This window comes from Amblyomma mixtum, chromosome 7 (assembly GCF_055824585.1).
Source record: "Amblyomma mixtum isolate Tamu chromosome 7, ASM5582458v1, whole genome shotgun sequence".
NCBI lineage: Eukaryota > Metazoa > Arthropoda > Arachnida > Ixodida > Ixodidae > Amblyomma > Amblyomma mixtum.
In genome coordinates, this window is record NC_143018.1 from 48,708,162 (window position 1) to 48,732,198 (window position 24,037).

Consider the following 24,037-nt stretch of genomic DNA (forward strand, 5'->3'; position numbering starts at 1 on the left):
TTTTAGATATCCCAGCATGCAATTAGCATTATTAATTACGTAAGATGTGTGAATGGACCAAGTGAGGTTGCTAGTAATATGGATACCAATATATTTGTAAGAAGAAACAGGATCTAGAGGGACATTATTAAGGTGATAGGAAGGTAGCTGGCCGGATGTTCTTGATACACGCAGAAATTTACATTTTTTGATGTTTAATTCCATTGACCATGATTGGCACCAAATACAGATAGCGTTAAGGTCTGATTGAAGAGAAGATATGTCATCGTCGCAAATTATTTCCCTGTAGATGACGCAATCATCTGCGAATAAATGAATGTTAGAGGAAACACAAGAGGGTAGATCATTAATGTAAATTAAAAAAAAAGTAGAGGACCAAGTACCGACCCTTGAGGTACGCCGGACTGTACTTTACTTGGCTGCGAGGTTGAGTCATTAGCAGAAACAAATTGCGAACGGTTAAAAAGAAAGCATTCGATCCAAGCAAGCAGTTTGGGATCAATGTTAAGTTGATGTAACTTAAACATTAGAAGGTTAGGGCATACTTTATCAAATGCTTTCGAGAAATCTAAAAATACTGTGCGATGTCAGTGCACGTTAAAGAACCCCAGGTGGTCGAAATTTCCGAAGCCCTCCACTACGGCGTCTCTCATAGCCTTAGTCGCTTTGGGACGTTAAACCCCATAAACCAAACCAAACCTAAAAATATACAGTCGGCAAGTGAACAGCGGTCAAGGATGACGTTTAGCTGATGCGTGAATGATACTAGTTGTGTTTCACATGAATAAGTCTTGCGGAAGCCATGTTGCGATGGTGAGAAAAATGAATTAGATTCGAGAAAGCTAGCTAGATTTGAGGCAAGGACATGTTCTAGAATTTTACATGGGATGCAAGTGAGCGAGATAGGCCGGTAGTTAAAAGGACAATGCTTGTCACCTGATTTATGGAGTGGGATCACCTTCCCTACCTTCCATTCAGCCGGCAAAGAACTTTTTTCGAGCGACTGCTGGAATATCTTTGTTAGAAAAATGGAAGAATAACAGCTCGTGTTTTTCAAAAATTTCGCGCTGATTAAATCGTGCCCAGGAGTGGAAGATGGTTTTAGAGATGAAATTATTGATTCGATGCCTTCTGCTTCAATGGTTATGGGAAACATTGCTGGATAAACATTGTTGTGCGTAGATTGGGGCGGAATATTGGTAGTTGAAGAAAAGTTGCGCAGGAAAACTTCGTTAAGTACAGACGCACATTCGTTAGCTGGAATAACATTGGAAGAGCTGTCAATCAAGGTTATCATGTCATCCGCTTTGGGGTTAATCACACGCCAGAATTTTTTTATGTCGGTTTTAAGCATTGATGGCAGGGTATTATGAAGAAAGTTATTCTTTGCTTGTTTAAGCGCGGTTAAATACTCATGGGCTGCCAGATTGTATTTAGTCCACCGTGTTATGCTAACAGAACCTTTCGCAGATTTGTAGAGACGCTTTTTTTTATTAGACAAGCGCTTGAGACAGGTGCTGTACCATGGAGCGTTATGGTTACAGACAAGGGTGCGAAGTGGGATGTATTTGTTTGTTAATTCAGCAATTTTGGAAGAAAACATATTCCAGTTAGACTCAACACTACGGCAGTCAAAGTCTTGTAGAAAGACGTCAAGGAAGACTGATAATTCAGTATTAATGGCTTCAAAAATTAGCTTTTGCATAATTTCGAAACGGTTTGAATTTTTTAACGGTTTTTGGTCGCAAGATATTCAAGTTGAATGAAAGGGCCGAATGGTCGCTCAAGCCGGGTAAGTACGTGATTTCGGAAACAAGATCAGGTTGCGCTGTTAATACAAGGTCCAGTGTGTTTGCGACAGATTCCATAATTCTTGTAGGTTGCGTAACAAGTTGTGAAAACGAAAAAACAGAGCACATTTCTAAGAACTCATTGGCTAATGAAGAAAAAGGCTGTAAGGTTGGAGATCCAGTGTTCCATACTATATTTGGTAGGTTAAAATCGCATGCTTCGCCGCATGCGATACATACATGCAAAAATACATGCTTCGCCGCGCTATGCTATGCTTATTTGGCTCCACGAGTTTGAGCTTAAAGCGAAGTACACAGAAGAGAAGCGCTTTGACTCTTAATTACGCATTACCACCGACGCCAAGTTTTGTTCTGCAGAGGCCTTAACGAAGTTTATATAGCGTAGCATGTTTAAGCGGAGCGTATTTGAGCCCTGTTTATTCGTTTTCCTTACCCTTAGAAATTCAGAAATCAGCCCTTGTTTTTAACCGCACCAACATCCCATTAAATATGTATTTGGATCTCTTTATAACAAATCTACAATACAAATCTTTCCCGCGCTTTAGGTTAGACATTTTGGCGACTATTATAGAGACACGATGCATTCTTTAGGGCGATACACATCGCTTACCGCGAAATAACGTAATTTATGACCGCATGGTATAAATTTTCGTTTTATCTTGTTGAAGCAACGGTATTTTCCCCTTACCGATTGGGTAAAGATACCTGTATTGCGTTGCGCAACCAATATCGCGTATTGATGTTATGTTTAGAAAAGAAATTTCCTAATTGGAGCCAGGGGAGAAAAAACAAGTGAGCAGCTTTCTCATCACTTCGAGCTCATAAGAAATTGAAAGGCCCAACTACCATGCCAGTTTACTGAAGATTTAAGTCTGGGTGGATAAAACAAGCTCCAAAATGCTAGGCTCTTATTTCGCATGTTTCTATAGCTCCTGCATATGGCTACACCAAAATGGCGAAATTGGAGAAAACAATCAAGCTTGCAAAAACCTGTTAATGTTTTTTAATAAGCACTTACGTGCTCTTGTATAACCATTTGCGCAGCGAAAATTCCCTTCTAGAGTAAACGCCTCATGGGGAGAGCGCTTCACAGAAGCCTTAAATTATTTATAGAGTGTATACAAGTGTCTACAATTCTGCTCGTTATATTGCGAGCAGTTTATGCATGTACGTTCTACTGGGGACATATCTGAGAAGTCAAGCAGACAGTATGTTTTGCTAAACATAAATTTCTGTAACAGTGCGCTCGCTTTCTCTAACTTAAATCACGAAAACCGTTGATCTTGTCTACAAAGAAATCAGCAGCTCAGAACAACTGTCACGTTTTTTAACTGAGGGAGTTCAAGTTCAGCGTTATCGAATTGGAAATATCTATCCACTGCAGCTTTGTTGGCCGCTTGTTCAAAAGCTCCGATCTTTCACTTTTTCTCACTGACGCATAAGAACCATTGGATACTGAACGTATCTTGTTGGTATGCTTTCGATCCCTTTATCTTGCTCTGGAAGTGCAAGTAAAAAACTCGATATTTTATGCAGTCAGGTTCCATTGGTTTTCTTTCCCCTTCCTATATTTGTTAACCGACTCATGTGATTTCCTCATATGTTGGAGCAGTGAACAACTACAGCGGAACCGAAAACGGACTTCCGCCCTTGGATAACCTCTTCCTCCTTAAGGCATTGTGTTTACTTTCTGTTTTGAAATTTTGCTTGTTAGTTAGAAGCAGTGCTTGCATGTATGATGTTGTGGGAGAATATCTGAGGAGAAATCAATCACGCAGTATATTTTGCTAAACATAAGTTTCTGAAACAGTTTGCTCGTTTTCTCTAGCTTAAATCATAAAACTGTTGGTCTTCTTTCCAGAGCATCCAACCACTCAGAACAACTGTTACATTTTTAAACTGCGCGAGCTGGAATTCAGCGTTATCGAATCCGAAATATCCATCCATTGATTTTACGCCTGCTTTGCTGCGAAAGGAAGTAACTGTTTGTCACACCTGGTGTTGCGAACTAATAATGAAGCTCAGTTGGTGCACTAAACTCACACTCCAGCCGCTTTGCCTCGTCAAGACGGCTCAACGGCCCACTGCAATGGATGGCTTGAAAAAAAAAGTCGCTCACCGAACTACTTCCTGATTCCCTTCCAGCGCGGGTGTCATGACCAGTTCTAGGACTCGCTGCGACCAGCCGTCTCAGTCGCTCTGTGTACGGATTGTCGTCCCCTGCACCTCCCGGCCTGCCGCCTACACTGCTGTCACTGTAGTCGCTTACGACGCCAGACGCTCTCTGGAAGCTCCCGTTAGTGCCAGCCGCGATGGGTCCGTGAAGCTATCGGTTTGCTCTTTCCTTTCGACTGTAACAAAATATATCAAAGCTCTCTCGGGGCGCTTCCCTGGTATGGGGATAGTGATCATCGCCACTTGGCGCCAGTCCCCCGGTACCTGTCCTTTCTCCCATAAGTCTCTATTGAGATAGTCCTTGAGGTCTTGAACGGGCGCCAGGCTGAGGGTGTCTATATTAACTTTGGCGATTCATTCAGCGCCAGGGGCGGTGTTCCTGTGCGATACCCTTGCAGCCGCACAGAGTTCTTTTAGGGCAACAGGGGCGTCAAAACTGAGTTAGGGCCTATTAGGTATTCCTGGGTACGGGGGGGAAGTACTTGCTATGAGTTCATGAGCAGCGCCAAGAAAATTGTGCCCACTTTACTGGACGGTCCTGTCAGTGACTTGATTGGCTTTAATGGGGGCAATCAGGCTACGGAGGATATTCCAACTTTGGGCTATGCCTAGTGCACCAATGAGCGAAGTGCAAGACTGTAAATTTCTGTTGGCTCGATTCTATCGCATATTCGCGCGCTTCATTTATGATCTGCGCGACGCGTATTTTAGGTTTTCGATTTACTCGTTCTCTTCGCTATCTTTTGTTGAGACTTTCACGAGCTTCCCAGAGCTGAAGAAGGTGACTGTCAATTTCAAGGGTTTGAACCATGCGTTTTGTTTTTGGGGTGCTTTTTCTATTAGCTTATTTAGTATCCTAAATTATTTTTAATTGCATATTATCATAAGTGAAGCACCCTGTATGGAACCCGCTATATGTTTTCGAGTTCTGACCTCATGGTTACGCGCCACGCCTGAAAGTAGTTTCAGAGGCCTTGGGCGTCTTACAACCACGCGTCCAACCCGATGAAGGCAAAGATTGCATGAATGTGAGGCGGAGTGCATGCGACCCACAATGCCCCCCCCCCCCCCCCTCTCGCACATCAAGGCGACGAAGGCAACGCGAGGCACGGGCAGATAGTGGTCACGTGACCACGGCAAGGATCCGGGCGTGGGTCGTTCTGCAAACTGCGTACCGTAGCTATGCTGTAAAAGCCATTCTTCTAGAAATAATTTCTTACTTGCTTGCGCTTCTGAAGCGCTTACTGCGATAGAGCTCCCGCGCTTAACGAAACATAAGTCAAACTTAGTGGTTTCCTCTATTATTCGCCCTTTATAATTTGCGAAGGCAGCTAGGTTGCCTTGATATCGCAAGAATCAGAAATTCGCGCTGCACAGGCCATAAACGCTTTTACAGACGACATCAAACTTGTGTGTATGGGAAACCCCATTGTTCCAGATAAGGAAAATTGGAAAAAAAAAAGCTTATTCGTTGTAAATGTGTACCTTTCTTCCCAAGGTTATTTGGAAAGCTTATGGCAATGGCCAATATGAGTTTTATTTTTTGAAAGACTGTTTCACAGAGTGGCATTTGAAAGGTTAAAGCACGTCGCGCCCGGACTTTGCAGTATTCTTTCAACGAGTAGAAAGGACGTGGCGTGACATCGCTGAGGCCCTTTGCCCGGCGAAAAAGGAGCTGTCTCTAAACTGCCCCCGTCGCGCTGAAGCCGACTGGCAGAAGTCAAGCTGACAGGGACACTAGGCGCCCGGCCTGGATCAAGACGCGACAACGAGACATACGGAACGACTGAGCGCGCTCGCCGCAACCAGGAACTTTGTGGCTTGAAGCATACTCGCCCAACATGTCCTGGTCAAGCGATGGGTAAGCACTTTTTGTCTACTACGCCGCTGCTATTGTATGCCTTTGCATAGTTCATGTGTTAAGTTCGAGATTAACAGCTGAGGGCTCATAAGGGGTGCTACATTTCGGGAGAGGGCATTGTGGTGGCTTGCTTAATGATGTGGACCGCTAGAAACGGAAGCTTCGAGACTACCGGTCCATCAATAGACATCTTCAAATCTAACAGGTCTCCAATTTCCTTTCTGTGCACGCAAGTATTGTTTCTGCGCTAAGTAACAAAGGTTCCGCGGCAGAGCTAACAGCGTGCTAGCCTTCGACGGCGGTGGTTTCAGTTCAGCAGCGCTTTTCGATAGGAGTTTGCGATAGGCGTGAATGAATACTGCTTTTTACTCATTTTCTCTTCCCGCGAGAGCACTTTCCTTTCTACGTGTGCAGCGAAACCCATGCATTTTCTCACTGATTCTGATAGGTCATCGCTCGAAACATGGCGGCCCCATTCTGAAGACGAAGAGGACATCCTCCCCTCCCAAGAGCGGGCTAGTTCCCAAGAAATGTGAGCACTACATGTCGCAACTACGCTTGCTTTCGCTGGCCGCGAATAGCCTCAAGTAAAGTGATATAATTCAAAAGACTTAGATGTTGGGCTCGCTGCTTTTCTGACAAAGTATTTATCTCTTTAGCGAAAACATGACACCCGACACAGAAATAAAGGCCAACACGCGCGCTACTTGCAACTGATTTATTGAAGGTAGAACCACGGTATATATATCCACAAGCCTGCGCAGCCGCAGCCGAACAAGTAACCTGGAAACTAGCCAGCAGAAAGTTATCACACGAGACACGATTGAAAATTTACCTCAGCATTGTTGCCTGCCTCAGCGCTTGTAGCCTGCCTCTTTGCTTCGTCGCCTTGGCAAGGTCCATGTACATGGACTGTGGCCGTTAACAAAAACTTCACTCGTGTGAAAAAAGGTCAAACTAGAATTAAGGCTTAAGCAGTCGAGCTTTGCAAGCGTTTAGATATTCAGAGGCTCGCAAGAGATATAACTGTCACTGAAAGTGGTGCGTAGCATGTCTTTAGCGTTAAGAGACATAAACCGGATAATCCATTTCGTGCCACTGTGAAGGGAGGTGGCACATAGTAGCACTGTGCTAGTGAATTCATTTTGAAAAGTTTTAAATGTGCTCTATATAAGTGACGCCTTCCTGGTAAAGAATTTGCGTGACATTGTTCGTTTCTTCCAAGATGACAGCGATGTAGACTCTATCGATGTGAAAGAGCTCTTTTATGCTGTGCCTCACCCTGAACTGTTCGCTGCCGTCAAAGATAGCATAGATGAAAATGGTTCAGTTACTTTCAGAAATGCAGCAGACATGACGACGGAGAAGTTTTGAACACTTTTAAAGTTGTAACTTTGAAACCCTTTCATGAAATGTGACGACCGGTTTTATCTGCAAAATAAGGGTATTTGTATAGCTTCATCCATTGCACCTGTTTAGTGCGAGAACTTTTTATCATACATCGATCGCTGTTTACAAGATGGTACTAAGATTTTAACAGTGACAAACTCCTCAACGTTTTTCGGTATATGGACGCCTTTTTAATTATTTTGGCCTCGAAATGCTCCATTCCAAATGAGAAAACACTGAAATCTTTGCACGATTATTTTAAATTTCATGGCAAAGGACTAACGTTTGCTTATCAGCTTCCGCAGTACGGCTATCTCCAGTTCTTGGACCTATGAATAACAATCAAGGAAACGCATGTTTACTGGGGCGTATTCCTCTCGTGCACAAAAAGAGCTCGTGCAATACAGTTCTGCACTTTCCAAACTAGTAAAGAGCGGCAATACAACTCTGCCTGGAATCCGCGCTCCGGAGGTTATGTGTCCTTGAGATGCAAGCAAGTCTCGATCATCAGTTGGGTAGGTTGTTTTCAGCTGGCTACCATGGGTCGTCATGGCGTCAGTGACGGAAACGATTCTCAAGACTATTAAGCACGGAACGCGCACTACTGCTTCGAAGCCTCTGGAGGGTCAAAAGAGGATGAAAGTGATTCCATACCTGGACAAGGTCACGCAGAACCTAAAAAAGGGTTCTAATCGATTAGACATGCTGACAGTTTTTTTCAGCCCCCATGAAACTCGCGCAACTTTGCGGTCGCATCACTTGCGAAGACAAAAAAGGAGCTTTCAAAGGAACCACGAAAACAGGTTTGGTAAGTGCGCCGTGAAAGTTGTATATGAGATCCCCCTGTCTTGTGGCAAAGTGTACATCGGCGAGACGGGGTGTTGACTGGCTATTAGGGTGCGCACGAATCTTGTAGACCACTCCTTGCTTGCAAAGCTTGTGAACCGCATTTCCATTGCTGCATGTCAATCCCAGGCAGAAGTCCTCAAAAAACCGCTCGTGAAACCTTGGAGGAATGTTTTATCAGGAAAGCGAGATCGAATCGTGTGAGCGACACCTCTTTTGCCCTGTACAATGCTGAGGTGAATTCTCTATCTTGTCTAGTATGGTAACTTTCTGCTGGCTAGTTTCCTAGTTACTTGTTAGACTGTGCCTGCGCAGGTCTGTGGATATATGCGCCATGGTTCTACCAATAAATCAGTTGCAAGTAGCGCCCGCGTTTTTCTTTCTCTCTGTGTCGTGTTTCCGCAAAAAAGATGAATACTCTGCAAATTATTATATACGATGCTTCGGAGGAAATTTGAGGGTCCACGAGGATACGACGGTAACGATACAGTCTCATATGTAATGGCTGGTTGTTAAGGGCACCAGGGGGTCGAGATTAATGCAAAGCATTCCAGACGGGTACTCTTTTTAACTGCAAAAGGAGATACAGTACAGCAATTCAAAAAAGTGCCGGTGTTTGCGAAACCGCTATTACTGTGGTGCTAGTGGGAAAAGCTTGACTTATGACACAAAGAACTATTGGAAAAAAAAAGGTTCACCAACGTTTGCTTTGAAAAAAATTATTTGAGAGATAAGAATAAGGTAAGAAAAGCGATAAGAATTTCTTTTTCAGTTGGTTTGGTTACGTTATTGGGGTTTATCGTCCTAAAGCGAATCTGACTATGAGGGGCACCGTAGTGGACGCCAATGGAAATTTCGACCACCTGGGGTCCTTTAACGTGCACTGACATCGTGACATCGCCTTACATATTACATATTACATGTAGATCGGCTGACACATTTAGAGACTTAAAAAGGAGCAGGTACAAAAACTGGAATGCAAACCAACGATATGATTTGTTTCATTGGCCGCAATGAGGCGCTTCCTAGTAGGTTTCAGTCACAGGCGTGTAGAGGAACATGATTTAATATGTTTTTCAGTGTTGTCCGAAGAGGCAATCTGCATTTCCACTCGCATCCAATGATTTCAAGGTGCATTGGGTTCGGTTATTCTGACGTCACTGAATCACGTGGTTGTTCACAGGAAAACCAGCGCTTGTCGGCGACGCCTACGTCACCAGGAAAGGGGTAGCCTAGTTAGTTCTGTCGGTCGACCGTAACGTAAAGGTGCACATCAGGGGTGGCGCCGAACGAGACCAAAACTGCCGGTGCAAAACAGTTTGTAAATAGTTATTAACGATGCGCACGGGTGTTTCGAGCTTTTTTTTTTCACGATCACAAGGCCCGTAGGGCTCCTTTTAAAGGAAAAAACGAACAACCAAAAACTTTACGTTTGTACAGATTAAATTTGCTAACCAACCTGGGTCCAACCATACGCTGATGCAAAAGTTATGCCATTAAAATCCACGCACCCATTGAGAAGAGAGAATTAAATGAAGCACACAGGTAGTACATACGAAAGATTCCGGGAAAATTATATCATTAATGTCTGTGCTCTTATCTCTTCTCTCCCCAGAAAACTGAAAGAAGATATAAAAGAAGCCTTAAAAGCGAATGGCGTCTACAGCAACGACAAGCTGTTCGACACGATGGCAGTGCTCGAAACTCTGGGCGTGAGAGCGACGCAGCACTTTCAACTTCTTGAGACTGATGACCTTGTTTCGAGGCGAATGCCGCCTGAAACAGCACACACTTTATTGAAAGAATTCGGTAAGTGAAGCAACAGAGACTGTGTGCTGGAATACTCCTACAAAGAAATGCTACTGGAAGCATGAAACTTGATCGCACTGTTGTAAGTTGAGAAAAATGTGCTGGCTCTATAGGTTGGGCCTAGTTGGATTGTGTGATGCGAAAGCAGTCGTGAGGGCCTAACCTGACGAGAACAGTCTACTTATCTTTGTAATAGATGGTAACGCAACCTTATCCCCGCAATCAAAAGCTCACATATCGCAGTATTAGAGAGAAATCTTGTCTTCAACGCCTTCTTTCCATGCAAGCAGGGTTAGATGTATTTTAATTCTTAATGTGCCAGGTAGATAGCGCCCCAAAATGTCATCCATTAAGAAATCAGGACCCCTGATAGAAAGTCTCGATGGAGGTAAAAACTTGGATTGTCATGAAATAAAACTCCAGTATTTTAAACGGGATCCTAAAAATGCACGTGGATTGTCAATGGCGCATGTCTGCTTACAGTTCGGGCAGTGGCAAATCGCTTTGTCATGGTCTGCACGGCAAAGGCCAGTTACCCATGCTGTTCTTGCGAAGATCTTTTGCAAAGTATGGGCCAGCTTGGGGGGTCAGAAAACCTAGCCTGCGCAATGCTGAATGACAAAGGCGTGCTCAGTGCGTGATTAACTTAAAGTATATTGAAATAATCCGTGCCTGAAAAGAACGACATCGTTGCGCGCATTACTCAGGTTTGGTTTTTAGCCGCCTACTTCCGGCAGCATGTTTTCTCCTACTTTAGCTGTCTACGTAGATGCGCCAATGTTTTACGAAAATTATTTGAGACAGATAGGGGAACGCCATTTTTTTAAGACCGGAGCTCTTGTTGGAATTTAACGATAATCTGAACGAGAGCTTGGGGTAGCCGTCGTTGCGTTTTGTGCGAAAGCACTGCTCCGCGATTTCAAGCCGGCTAACCGCTTTGTGTGAAGATTGTCCTTGTTGGTTACCTTGGGCGAACGATACATAATTAAATTAATTTGTTTAATTGCCCTAGTGTTCAACGCATTCATGGTTCAACCAATACGTTCAATTCCTCGTTCTTGCCAGCTGCCACAGCGGAGTGGAATGTCCTTCCAGAGAGTGTTGTGAATGAAGTTAATTCCCTAAAATTGTAACAGATATTAATTGATTTATTACCCTAATAATTCCTTTTGAAGGCCCTTTTTTTTCTTTTGTTTACCTATTTCCTCACTTGTTTTCCTCTTGAAGTGATCACTGCTGTATCTACATTTCTCCAAGTTTATGCTCTAAACTGTGTTCTTTGTGACATGATTACTGTTCGCCCCCCCCCCCCCCCCCTTATGTAATGCCTCCTGGGGCCCTTAAGAGTAAATAAATGATGATGATGATGATGAATAAAAAGTGCCGCGTCTGGGATTCCAACCCGCGGCGCCGCGAAAAGATAACTTTCGCTGGCCACTGATCTAGATAACTACAGCTATCGCCGCAGCCTATAGCGCCTTTTGTTAAACAACAACACCTGTCTCGCGCTGTGCATTGCACATCGTCGTCCTCATTAACTAATACTACTATCCAACTAATATTCGGGCTTTGAGCTATGTGGCGGTAATGACACAGACGCCTTTTGCATTCGTTGGCGTGGACAACATTGTGACAGAAAGAAGTCACTAAGCAATACAGGGTGTTTCACCTAAGACTTTCTGCAATTTTTAAAAATAAGCTATTTGAATTAGATGCGCGCTTTTTCTGGCATAGCATTGTCATTGGTGTGGTACATTATAATGAAACTAAGACGTGCTAACTAGCAGGCTTGTTAACCAATATTTAATAGTTGACTTTTAAACTATTACCGTTGTGCTCCTTAATTATTGTAAGGCATGTAGCCCACCGTAAGTAATACCCATATCAGTTTTTAGAATTTCGAAAACGCGGTTACCCTCGGCGCTGTGGCCCAACAAATTTCGCCTACATCGCGCCAAAATACATGCGGTTCGAGAAGCTTGCAGGCAAAGCAACCTCTCCAGTTAACCTAACTCGTCGCGATAGCCAATATTTGTTGGGCCACAATCCGAGGATAAGCGCCGAGGATAATCGCGTTCTCGAAATTCTTAAAACGGATAATGGACATTACCTACGGTGGGCTACATGCCTCTCAATAATTAACGAGCCCAACGGTAATAGTTTAAAAGTTAACTATTAAATATTGGTTAATAAGCCTGCTAGTTAGCACGTCTTAGTTGCATTATGATGTACTATACCACTGACAATGCTATGTCAGAAAAAGCGCGCATCTAATTCAAATTGCTTACTTTTAAAAATTGCAGAAAGTCTTAGGTGAAACACCCTGTATGCTTTGGCGTTGGCGACATTGCGGCAGAAACGTGGCAGCGGAGCGTATTCCGCCGGCGTACATTAGGTTAATTTGGTATTAAAGACAAAAAAGTTGAAGACGGGCGTAAGTTGGCTCTCTGCGTTAGTGGACACCTCAATTGCGCTTTTAAGTGCGTGGCGGTGATGTCCACGGGCAAGAAACTTCGCGCTCGCACAGTATATAGTGCTTCACAATGCTGAACCGCCAGCGGATTTATCCAACACCAAACCTGGTGTCGCTTCATTTGTGTGGCTGATTTTTGAAACTAAAAAAGTACATTGCTGACTTAAGATCATTTCACGCACAAAACTCGCAAGTATTGGTTCCTTATTCTGTCATGTCTACTATTTGCGCAGCCTATATTGATCAGTACTTTAAGTAAACCTGAAACAAAGATGAATTCTTGCCTAATTCTCAAACCTTACGGTATTTATCCTGACAAAAGTTCATTGCATCGAAGATTGTCGCTCGGTTTTCAAACCCTCAAGACGGCCTCTTGTGTTCTTTCACATAGGCGAGCTGAAATTTTATTGAATGTTTTTGTGTAGAAGTTTTTTGACAGTGATGCTTTTTCTTCTCAGTGCAGAGACCAGTATTTACTTCGTTCAACAATAAATTTTGGCTTCTTCATAATTTTCAAGCATCGAAAAGGCGCCGTGCAAGAAAGAATCTGGGCCCCGAAAGATAACTGGAACTGCTGAATAGATTCAGAAATTGAGACCGCAATGAACCAGGTTCTACAATCGTGAACAAGCCGCTTATATGCATGCATTTGAAGGGCTTTTCCCTGTAGCATCTTTCTTCGCTCTGTTTGAGATTCTTAAAGATAGCTTAAAGATAGCCTCACTGCGTAGTTATGTAATAAGGGAGTAATTACTCATTGACATCCACCCGAGAGCAGCCATACGGCTACAAAGGAAAGCTATACAGCTTTGACCAACACTGTTCCCACTTCGAGTTATTGACGAATTCGCTCTCGCCCTACCATAAGCTTGCCGTCCCGGTCAGCTCAATTGGTAGAGCGACTGCTCCGGTGAAGCGGTGGTCCCGGGTTCCAACCCCGGACCAGGTCGAATTTTTCTTTAACTACGAAGTTTCCGAGAAAGCTGTATAGCTTTCCTTTGTAGCCGTATGGCTGCTCTCGGGTGGATGTCAATGAGTAATTACTCCCTTATTACAAATCTACTCCACCTTAGGGGATTCCCCCAAACATTTGACCAACACTGTTCCCACTTCGAGTTATTGATCAATTCGCCCTCGCCCTACCATAAGCTTGCCGTCCCGGTTAGCTCAATTGGTAGAGCGACTGCTCCGGTGAAGCGGTGGTCCCGGGTTCGAACCCCGGACCAGGACGAATTTTTCTTTAACTACGAAGTTTCTGAGAAAGCTGTATAGCTTTCCTTTGTAGCCGTATGGCTGCGCTTGGGCGGATGTCAATGAGTAATTACTCCCTTATTGCAAATCTCTCCACCTTGGGGGATTCCCCTAAACATTTGACCAACTGCGTAGTTATATTGCATGAGTTTATTGCAAGCGACCGCAAGGATTATGGTGACTACCGGTAGTCAATTGATCGGCAGGTAAAAGTGAACGTGGACCCGCCATGATGGCTCATTGTGTTGCTGAGTCCAAGTTCGTGGGATCGAACCCCGATCGTAACGTTTCGTCGTAGTTTTATAGAGCCGAAATGCCAAAGTCGCCCATGTGCAGTAATACCTCGAGGACTGTATTAATTCAAAGAAGGTGGATATTGTTGCTGATCGTAGCACTGCATTGCCTTGTATACCTCACGGGCCGCTTCATTAACATCCATTGATTTTCCCGACCAGTAAACCTGACGGGGCGAAATATACCAGCGGTCGATATTTGTGTTTTTTCAAGTCAGATTATCTTTGAACAAAACAAAGCGTTTAAAAAATGTCTCGTACTAAGCTGAGTACAAAGTTCGTACTAAGCGCAGAGAGAGAGAAAACAGACTGGCAAGAAGGTTGTTCTGATAGGTGTCCTCACTGGCTACCTTGAACAGGAGGAAAAGATTGAAATTATGTAAAAGGGAAAGTGAGGGACAGCGAAAAAACAAGAAACCCGCTAAGGATGTCAGCGTTACAAAATCATAATGTGTTGCGCATTCGCATAAACATAAAAAGAGGAACATTTTCTTTAATGGCATATCGTAAGGTGAAAAAATCCTTACACAATAATGTACTTTTTTTATTTGTAAGCACTTTCCGTTGACGAATGTGATACGCCTTTTTACAGGGCCAACTAGTGAGGAGGCTGAAACAGAGGCTCAAAATAAAGTGTAAGCTTTTTCTGAATTTCTTGTGAATACCCATATCCCTAATATTTTGGTCGACACCTGTATTAGTTGAAAGAGCAGCATCTGCACTGCGTAAATCTCGCTTGTAGCTTAGTCAACGGCAAAGTTCCGGAGTGGTGATTGATCGCATTGCCTGCTTTTTTTCCATATTCCCTGGGCAAAGCTGTAAGTCCTTAGTTCAGCGGCAATTTGCCGTTACATTTAACTCATGTGGCTCACAGTGTGAAGCTGATTCAACGTCTCTGGTAAAACGGATAATTTTCAAGCCGAACTGATTTCCGAGGCAGTTGAAGACCACTCTTCTACAGAGTGAGCTTCAGATGAGACTGGCAACCGCACAGCGATGACAGAAAGTTTGGTGTAACCATGAGCGGCAAGAAAAACGCAGGAAGAAGGCAAAACAAAACTTGACAACAGCTTAGTTAAATCAAGAGCTGGAGGATTGGAGTCGTACAGTGGATAATAAGAAAAAGGAAGCGTAGCCGCGGATAGCAGATAACAAGGATCAATGAAGAGGCACCGAGCTTCGCACACGCAAAGCAACAATGGTTGGCGCAGAGCAGGATAAGAAGGAGGCGATGAGGAGAAAAAGCAAGACTGTTCTGTTCTTAGGGAACCTAATGGAATAGTGATAATGAGTGTAATGATCGTACTGAATCTGATGGTGACCTCTTCTTTCATTGCAGGGTCCAGGGAAACTACATGGGATATCTTACATGGGCCTTTCGTCTAGGGGTGCAAGGCCTGAGCAGTGTCACCGGCTGTTTGCGGTCGACAATTTCAAAAGCCTATTATCTTCGTTCTAGCGTACCGACATGCGGTGGAGAGTGAATGCCATTGTGCCTCCGACAACGTCATGCTCCTGGCCTGCCAGCCATTCGTGTTAGCAGTCAGGAGTATAACGCTGTCGGAGGCATACCAACACGCTCACCCTATTAGTTGCCGACTTCTCTATAATTACCCATGACGCCAAATTTGGAGGTCGTGGGCTCGGATCCCACCGGCGGAATGTGGTTGTTTTTTGTACTGGTTTTATTAATCTCCCATTGATGAAAAAATACAAATAAAAAAAGCATTGACATCCCCTATGCTTCTTAGTTTCGGTGACTGTTGGCTTCAGTTATGTACGCCACAACAAGCAATTCTTTTTCCCTTCAGTTGTATCCTTCATGCTCAATAAAGATGTTTCTCTCCTGTTCTCTTGCTGCGTCCACGCTCCCCTTCGAGTAGCCCAGCCGTGATGCGGCGGTAGGGCAATTTTTGTTCCCATTATAGTGTGGGGGTGAAAATCGTCGACTTTTTAATTGCTCGAAAATTACCGTTAAGGAAGATTTTGGATAAATTATAAAGAAATAATTGATGTACTGTGTGCACCACACGGTAGAACATGCCATTTTAGCGTGAAAACAATTCCACAGGAACTGCAGATATTTATTCTGCAAATCCGTGCCCTGTAATTAATGAAGTGGGCGTTCAACTGCAGCTACACGGCAGGAATTATTTCAGTCGAAACATCGCGCTCAGCTGCCTGATTTCTTTAAGGCTTTCCAAACGATGAAACCGGGAACACTGTGTAAAACTCCTGTGCCTGTGAGCGTATATCTTAATAAAGCTAACTGCACTTTCAGAAGCCATTTCCTATATTTTTTTAACTCAGGCATTGTGTAAATGAACGCTCGTAAAGAGCAAAAGCACAAAACTGGAAGACAGAAAGCTATTGTAATTAGCATGTGCGTAGGTCATATATATCTTAGTAAAAAATAGCGGAAACAAAACGCTAACATCTTTCCTGTACTGTTTTGTTTGTGGCATACGTACCAGCCAAAACTGTCTCATCTATCTCCACTCACAGGGCCCCAAAATTCAGCTCATTCTTATTTAAACATGCGCGCAGAAAAACCAGAAAGGCAAGAAAACTATATACATTGCATCTCATTTCGCACTGCACCCCTAGACGCGACGGGGTGCACAAGGTGGGGTTTCTTGCATGAAGGACGTTTTTCAAATGCAGATTTTAGGCGGCTGGTAGGATATACAACCAGATGTTAGTTGCTTATTCATGTACAGAAATATGCACTTCAGTATCCGCTACATGCGCCTGTTCTGCAGATCCGACGGCAGGAGCGGATATATATGTATATATACCGGGTGTCCCACCTTAATGTAACCAACCTTTTAAAAAAGGCGAAGTGTCCTAGTGCGGTGATACCAACTGAAGGTTGTTGAGAGTCGCATGGCTGAGTCTCGAGTATTTTTTTTCATTCTCAAAGTTAATTAATGAGGTAAGCTTAATTAGCTAACTTTTTAATTATTGAATTCAGGAAAAAAGTGTCAAAGAGAATGTTTTAGATCGCCTCGAAAAACCGCTAGTAAACAGCACTATAGTGCTGTTTCCATGACGGTACGATATATGTAGCTTTATTTATTGGCCTTAAAAGAAGGTTATCACGTGACCAGCTGCTCGCTCGAATCTTTGTCGCAATGTGCACCCGAAGTCTCATCGAGGAGAGGACTTCAGGAAAAATATGATTTTATTCTTAAAAGCGCATCTTGGGACGTTTAGTGGCACCGTTGTCACGTCGAAGCTTTTTCTTATTGTCCGAATCACGGTTAAAGGCCGGTACAAAAACTACTTTACGTAAATAGTACGTTGCTGCAAATGTTTCAGTCAGCCGTTTTTCAAAGCGATCTATAACTTTTCCATTGACACTTTGTTCATCAAATCAGCAATTAAAAAGATAGTTAATTAAGCTTAAATAATTACTTAACCTTGAAGAACGAAAAAAATACTGCAGACTAGGTCACGCAGCTCTGAAGAACCCTCGGTTTCAGACGTCTAGAGCATCCCGTGTTTTTTAAAATCTTGGTTACATTTAGCTGGGACACCTGGTATAGAGGAAGGGTTCCAATGGCCCAGGTTACTAGTTTAGGTACAGTATTACGACAAACGCGACTGTTCTTTTAACGTTTATTTTGCCAACAGCTCCGGCAGTGGTATTCCCTTCGTCAGGGAGGCTTACAATGCATCGGTTTCGTCAATATATTGACACAGAACAAGCGAGGAGGTATATTCTCCGCACTCGAAACAAACTTGAGAATGAGGGCAAGGGACCGTATAACAGACAGCACGACAAGTCTGACACGGACTGTCACGAGACAGCACGAAGACAGCACGAGACAGACTGTCACGAAGACAGCACGAGACTTGTCGTGCTCGCTTCGTTTGGGTCCTTATATTAACGAAACCGATTCATTGTAAGCCTGCCCTGACGAAGGGAATACCATTCCCGAAACTGTTGGCAAAATAAACGTTAAAAGAACATTCGCGTTTGTCGTAATACTGTACCTGTATGTGTGTATATATATATATATATATATATATATATATATATATATATATATATATATATATAATGACATTCTGACGAAGGCCGTTCCACGGTCGAAACGTCAATAAATTGTTTCAAACGTTGGTCTACGTTCTTACTACTACATACCGTGCCAAGCTTTTCCCTTTTTGCATTATATATATATATATATATATATATATATATATATATATATATATATATATATATATATATATATATATATATATATATATATAGGTGTGTATACCCGCCACGGTGGCTCAGTGGTTACGGCGTTGGGCTGCTGAACTGCTGAACTGCTGAACTGAAAGACGCGGGTTCGATCCCGGCCGCGGTGGTCGCATTTCGATGGAGGCAAAATTCGTGTGTGTGCAGGAATTGAAGAAGGAGGTATGAAATGTGAAGAAATGAAAGATGCCCCATTTAATGCCTGAAAATTTGGTTGTGTTTATTGGAACGTTACTTAAATTTATTGGATATATTTCAAGTCACGAATACATCACAGTCTTTCATAAAATGCAAGTTGTTAACTGTATTACTCCTTGAATTGCCTTAATACTAGTTGTTAACCGCAGTGCGCGTCTTAATAGTTCTTGTTGTAATAATGTAATATGCATTTATGGTAGTTAAAGGAAAATGTGTGTGTTTCATACCATTGTGCTCTTAAATTTAAAATAAATGTTTTCCTAGTTGTCCTGGTTTTACTATGAACTCGCATATGCAGTAATTGAGGAAAAGCTATGATATTTTCAATATTTTCGTTAAAAAATTCAAATCAAAGCGGACGTAAAATATTAATTTACTACTTCTGAGTATATTACGATGAAATAATTCCTTCGTCCAGAGGGCGTTGCTGGAAGTGTGTTTGCCTTTTCTTTTGAAGGGCACTTCCCACTGCTTTAATTTTCAGTCTGTTCTGATTAAACTGCTTTCGTTTTCAACTGACATATTCTGGGGCTACAAGTATTACTGCAGATATTTATAAGCAGTGGATAAAGCGTGAGGGTAGGACAACATCACACTTCTGAAATGCCAATCACCCATGACCACAACTATGGGATGAATCGTCACCACCTTCCACTGGATTCCAGAGTAGCGCATTCGACGCCATATCATGTCTTGAAGGCATACAGGTTCAATTCCGGTTTGATTTTTCTATCTTCTCACAAGATTCGCCAGAACGACCAACCAAGTTGTCGAGAAAGACATTGTTCGTGTGACCCTGAAGACTCTACACTGTCGGTTATCGACATTTGCGAAGACTTGGTCCTGCTATGGAGCTGCTTTAGTGGCTCTATCAATTGTGAGGCGCAAGGCGCTATGCGCTCAGCTACACGACAGGAGCCATGCACAAAACCCGCAAATATGTGTATAGAACTGGCTTTCCAGGTTGAAGTAGGTAAATAAAAACCTGGTGTTGATAGGTGATAGGTAGAAAAGCAATTTCATTAGAAGAATAGACGTTTTGCTCGTGGCGTTGATCTTCTTGACTGAATTTAAGGTACAAAGAGCGAAGCGTTTTATCGGAGCATTCTTGAAAAGGTCATGCTTTCATAGGCACGCAAGAATCCAAGATTTGGATATACCTTTCAGCCGAAATACGACCTGAACCACTCTTCCACGATTGTGAGAAATTGCTGGAACAAGGACTCAACAGACATTACAGACTGTGCAACCCGGTCTGCCGAGATTATTTAAATTGAACATCTCTGGGTAAGCCTGGCGTGTCGTCCGAGGGACAAAAAGCCAACGAGGCTGAACACAAAGTCGACCAGCTGCTAAAAAAAGTAGGGAAACATAGAAGCCATGTTTCGCGGTGCCAAGCAGTGATCGAGAAAAAAAGCTGCCCAGGCTTAGCTTGGTTAAGCCAAGAATGCGTTGCATATTGCGCGGTCTTTTTGCGCGAGGTATTGCTTGGCGGCACTCGATTTTCTCAGCAGCTTTTCCTCCGTGACGATGGATGGATGGATGGATGGATAGGAGCGCCCCCTTTGAAACGGGGCGGTAGCAACCGCCACCACGCTCAGCCGTATTTTCTCGTTTCTTTCTTTTTTTTTGTTTTTTTTTTGTTTTTGTTTTTCACGTGGTTTGGTGGCTGCCCGGCCGCGCCCAAGGGCTGAAATATTGTGCACTTTGGAGACAGTCGAGCGCGTCGTCAATCCGAGGCAGTGGATGAGCATCTTTTCCTGAGTGATTGCAATATGTCACGCATAAAAAGGATTCAGTGTGAAGCACTGACGATTTAGGTTAGTGTGAAAAGGCATTCCTGCGAATGTTGCGTCAATTTGTGATGAAAACGGATATTACAGCCGCTTTCTTCATGTAGCGCTCAAACCAGTTCAAGAAACTTGGTGAGGCAATAAATTGCGGCTTAAAATCAAGACAAATACTGCTTTCTGTTGTGTAAAAGTCTGACTTTGTCGTCCCACTAAACTCGTGCGCAGGGTTTAGTAAATTAAAAAGTTAAATTCGAAAATTAAAACATCAAACCTCATTGCTGTATATGTCGTCTACAAAAGCCTAAAGTCAGAGAAGGTGCTAGTGTAAGTAATTCAGAAGTCATTAGTTCCATAATAAAGGGCTTAAAAGAGAACATTAAGGTGAGCTTTCTTAAAGGAGTAAGCCGGAGAGATCTAGTTTATTTTAGACATTTTTTCTAATATTCCAGAGTCTTTGCCTAATATAAAAGAGTCGAAATGGTATTCTTGTACATATTATTCAGTGCATTTTTAATAACCTTCCTGTGGTGGCTAAGTGGTTATGGCGTTTGGCTGCTCACCTGAAAGACGCGGTTTCGATCCCGTACGCAGCGGTCGCATTTCGACGGATGTGACATGCTAGGGGTCGTGTACCATGCGATGTCTGTGCACGTTAATGAACTCCAGGTGCTCTAAATCATCCGGAGCCATCTACTATAGCGTCCTTAATCACCCGAGTGTCTTTTAGACTTTAAACCCCATAAACCAAAACAATCATTTTTAACATTTAAAATGGTTTTGGTTTGGTTTGGTTTATGGGGTTTAACGTCCCAAAGCGACTAAGGCTATGAGAGACGCCGTAGTGGAGGGCTCCGGAAATTTCGACCACCTGGGGTTCTTTAACGTGCACTGACATCGCACAGTACACGGGCCTCTAGAATTTCTCCTCCAAAGAAATTCTAGCCGCCGCGGCCGGGATCGAACCCGCGTCTTTTGTGTCAGCAGCCGAGCACCATAACCGCTGAGCCACCGCGGCGGCTTAAAATGGTTTTAATGGTTTCATTTGCTCATGAAGTCCCTTAGTTGTTCAGTAGTGCCCATATATAACAGTGTCCGGTATAAGGAACGCTCCCTCGTTGCGAACCCAGGGGGTGCTACCTCAAAAGTGTGCATTAGGGCTATGGCTATTAATCTCAGATACAGCATAGAAAGTATGCTGCACCATTCGATTATAGCGAACGATTAGGCGCGCACACTCGCCCTGAAAAACTCGTGCTTCCTGAAAGCCTGATGACCTTAAACAGTCTTTCGGGCTCCGCCTCATCACTCCCGAAAGAACATGGTGAGCCAAAAAAGCAATAAAGAGGCCTTACCGAAACTAGATAACTAACGGCCGAGCACGCAAGTGGTGGCCCAAAGGTCAGCCATTACTTCTGCCTGTACCGGCTAGGCAGGCATCCAAAGTAAAAGCAAAAGCGCGCTGAATGCCCGACAGGGGTAGACTGGGCTACTGCGCATGGTCAGTATAAGCCACCACTTCTAGCGATTTGAGAAGCGTGAATGTTTCCTGCTGGTCGAAAAGTACGCGTCGTGTGCACGCGAAGGTGGAATTCCCAGTCGGAATTCCACCTTTTGTGCTATCTTGCAGCATTGAGTGCAGCTGACATGTTCTGGGCACAAATGCAGTGCACTGTTTACGTCGATGCGTGGGCGCAACTACGACATATGACGCTGTGTAAAATCCAAGTTATCGCAATCAGGTGATTTCGTTCTACGCGTTGTTAATGCACAGCCGTCCGTATGTCGCCTGGGAAGAAATCCAGTTCCCGGGCTTTGAGCGTTATCGGTAAAGGACGAGAGCGGGTTGAAAGAGAGATTGTCGACGCTTATCAAATACAGAAATCTGGGGCCACGTCCATTAGCGCTTCGTCGGTAAAGCTCAGCGCCCGGGAACTGGATTTTTTAGACGGTCATTAGTAGATTGTCATATTGGATATTAGGTTTTTCATGTTCTCAAATTTCGAAACCTGTGCTGGGTGTGATAATGAACTGGCCTGTACATAAATCGTGTCTATGTTGTTTTCCTGTTGTCTTGTTTGGCATATGATAATGTACTGGCGTATAAAAGAAGCTGTTTTCCGCAATAATCTCTGTTGGTAGTTTGCGCTCTTGTTGTCCGTTTCTTTCTCTCTTTTCCTGTGTGTGTGCCTTTTTGCTCCGTTAAAAATATTGTAGGAATTACGAGCACCTCCCACCCCCAGGAATCTAGTTAAGCTGGCCGACCTTCCACCAGCCGCCGCGAACTATTTAACCCTGATTAGTTATAATGTGTCCCCAAAGGAGATTGTTGGCAGCAAGCGCTTTGAGAGCTTGGTAATTGCCGCGTCATGGTCTACTCTCAAGTAGATTTATATGACGTTTTCTTTAAGCAATTAACGCTGTATTTGTCAGAACCAGAATTTTTTCCTGCAATGTGCGCGGTCCACTTCCTGCGAGCATCGGACACAACGAACGCAATCCGAGTGAGCATCAGGTTCTTTATGAGGGGGCTCGACAGTACTGTATTGCAAGGTTTTAGGCGCCATAGTAGTTGAGGCGCTGTGCTTAAAGCCAATGTTTCTAGATGGTAACGAAATGTTGTTAATAAAGTAGCAATAGAGTGTATCGTTTAAAAATCTTTAATATCTTTGATGTGAAGGGTTATATTTATGTTATTATTTATTTATGTAATTATTTAGGTTATATCAAGGGTTATATTTCATGTTTATAATGAAAAGGTGGAATAAAAATAGTGGTTCTTCCATCTTCACCAGGGGATTGTATTAGCTTAAGAGGCTACTACTATAGCTACTTCCTGCAGAGTAAACGAAGAGGCGTTCACTTCATCTTCAAAGACTGTATTTTCGCCTTAACTTGGGGCTACCTATGGTTCATTATCATGATGCATATAGTTCTTTCATAATCAAGTCAACCGATTCTTGTGCGGAGCTTACGATTCTGCTAGGTTCAATCTATTTCCAAGGTATTCAATTATTTGTTCTATATATATTCGTAAGTCAATTTAAATGGAAGTATGAAAGCGCTTTTAGTTTCATTGCTTCGCAAATTTTCTTCGCTGTCCGAGTTCGTTGCAGTTGAAAGAGTTTTTCTATACGTATTTGTGTTATAGCCAAAAGGGAAGAGCAAACCCAAGGCTTCTCGGAGCCATCGCGGCCGGCGATAGAGAGGGATTCCGAGGAGCGTCTAACGTCGCAAGCCACTGGAGTGACAGCAAGTGCAGGCGGCAGGCCGAGAGGAGCAGGCGACGAGGAGCCGTGCACAGAGCAACTGAGACAGCTGGTAGCAGCGAGTGCTGGCACTGGCCATGACACCCCCGCAGGAAGGGAATCAGGTAGTACTTTGGTGAGCGAATTTTTTTCATGCCATCCATTGCAGTGGGCAGTTGAGTCGTCTTCATGAGCCAATGCGGCTGGAGTGTGAGTTTAGTGCACCGACTGACCTTCATTGCTAGTTCGCAACACCAGCGTTTATCAAGATTTATTTCACTTTGCAGCAAAGCAGGCGTAAAATAAATGGATGGGTATTTCGAGTTCGATAAATCTGAATAACAACCCCCACAGTTGAATAATGTGACGACACAGCGGCCATTAAACTTGCAATGATTGTGCCCGGGCAGTTCCAATCGTTAACGACCGATCTTTTCCTTCTCAACCCTCTCTGAAGAGGTTGTTAGAGGTTTGTGATACGTGCATCTCTTGTGGTTCTACGACTGTGTAAAAGAGTTGTCGGCAAAAATGGCAGATGCAAAAAAAATGTCAGCACAGACGCGACACGAAAAAAAAATTTGTATGAACAATTGACGGTCCACTATTTTAATCCAAGGACGGACTGGCTCATCCGCACTTGT

General features: G+C 43.5%; 1 protein-coding gene across 3 annotated transcripts in view; it reads left to right on the top strand.

Moving 5' to 3' along the window:
* LOC149336006 (uncharacterized) overlaps nucleotides 1-24,037 on the top strand; it is a 38,979-nt gene that overhangs the window by 4,455 nt on the left and 10,487 nt on the right. The window contains exons 2-6 of one of the 3 annotated variants that reach the window (XM_089554638.1): nucleotides 5,594-5,847; nucleotides 6,296-6,379; nucleotides 9,698-9,891; nucleotides 14,501-14,543; nucleotides 15,248-15,760. In XM_089554638.1, the coding sequence (XP_089410764.1) occupies nucleotides 5,828-5,847; nucleotides 6,296-6,379; nucleotides 9,698-9,891; nucleotides 14,501-14,543; nucleotides 15,248-15,392 (486 nt within the window). In that variant the 5' untranslated portion in view covers nucleotides 5,594-5,827 and the 3' untranslated portion in view covers nucleotides 15,393-15,760. Of the gene's footprint in view, nucleotides 1-5,593; nucleotides 5,848-6,295; nucleotides 6,380-9,697; nucleotides 9,892-14,500; nucleotides 14,544-15,247; nucleotides 15,761-23,299; nucleotides 23,533-24,037 lie in introns of those variants that run through there. The other 2 variants (XM_089554637.1, XM_089554639.1) reach the window with 2 other exon arrangements.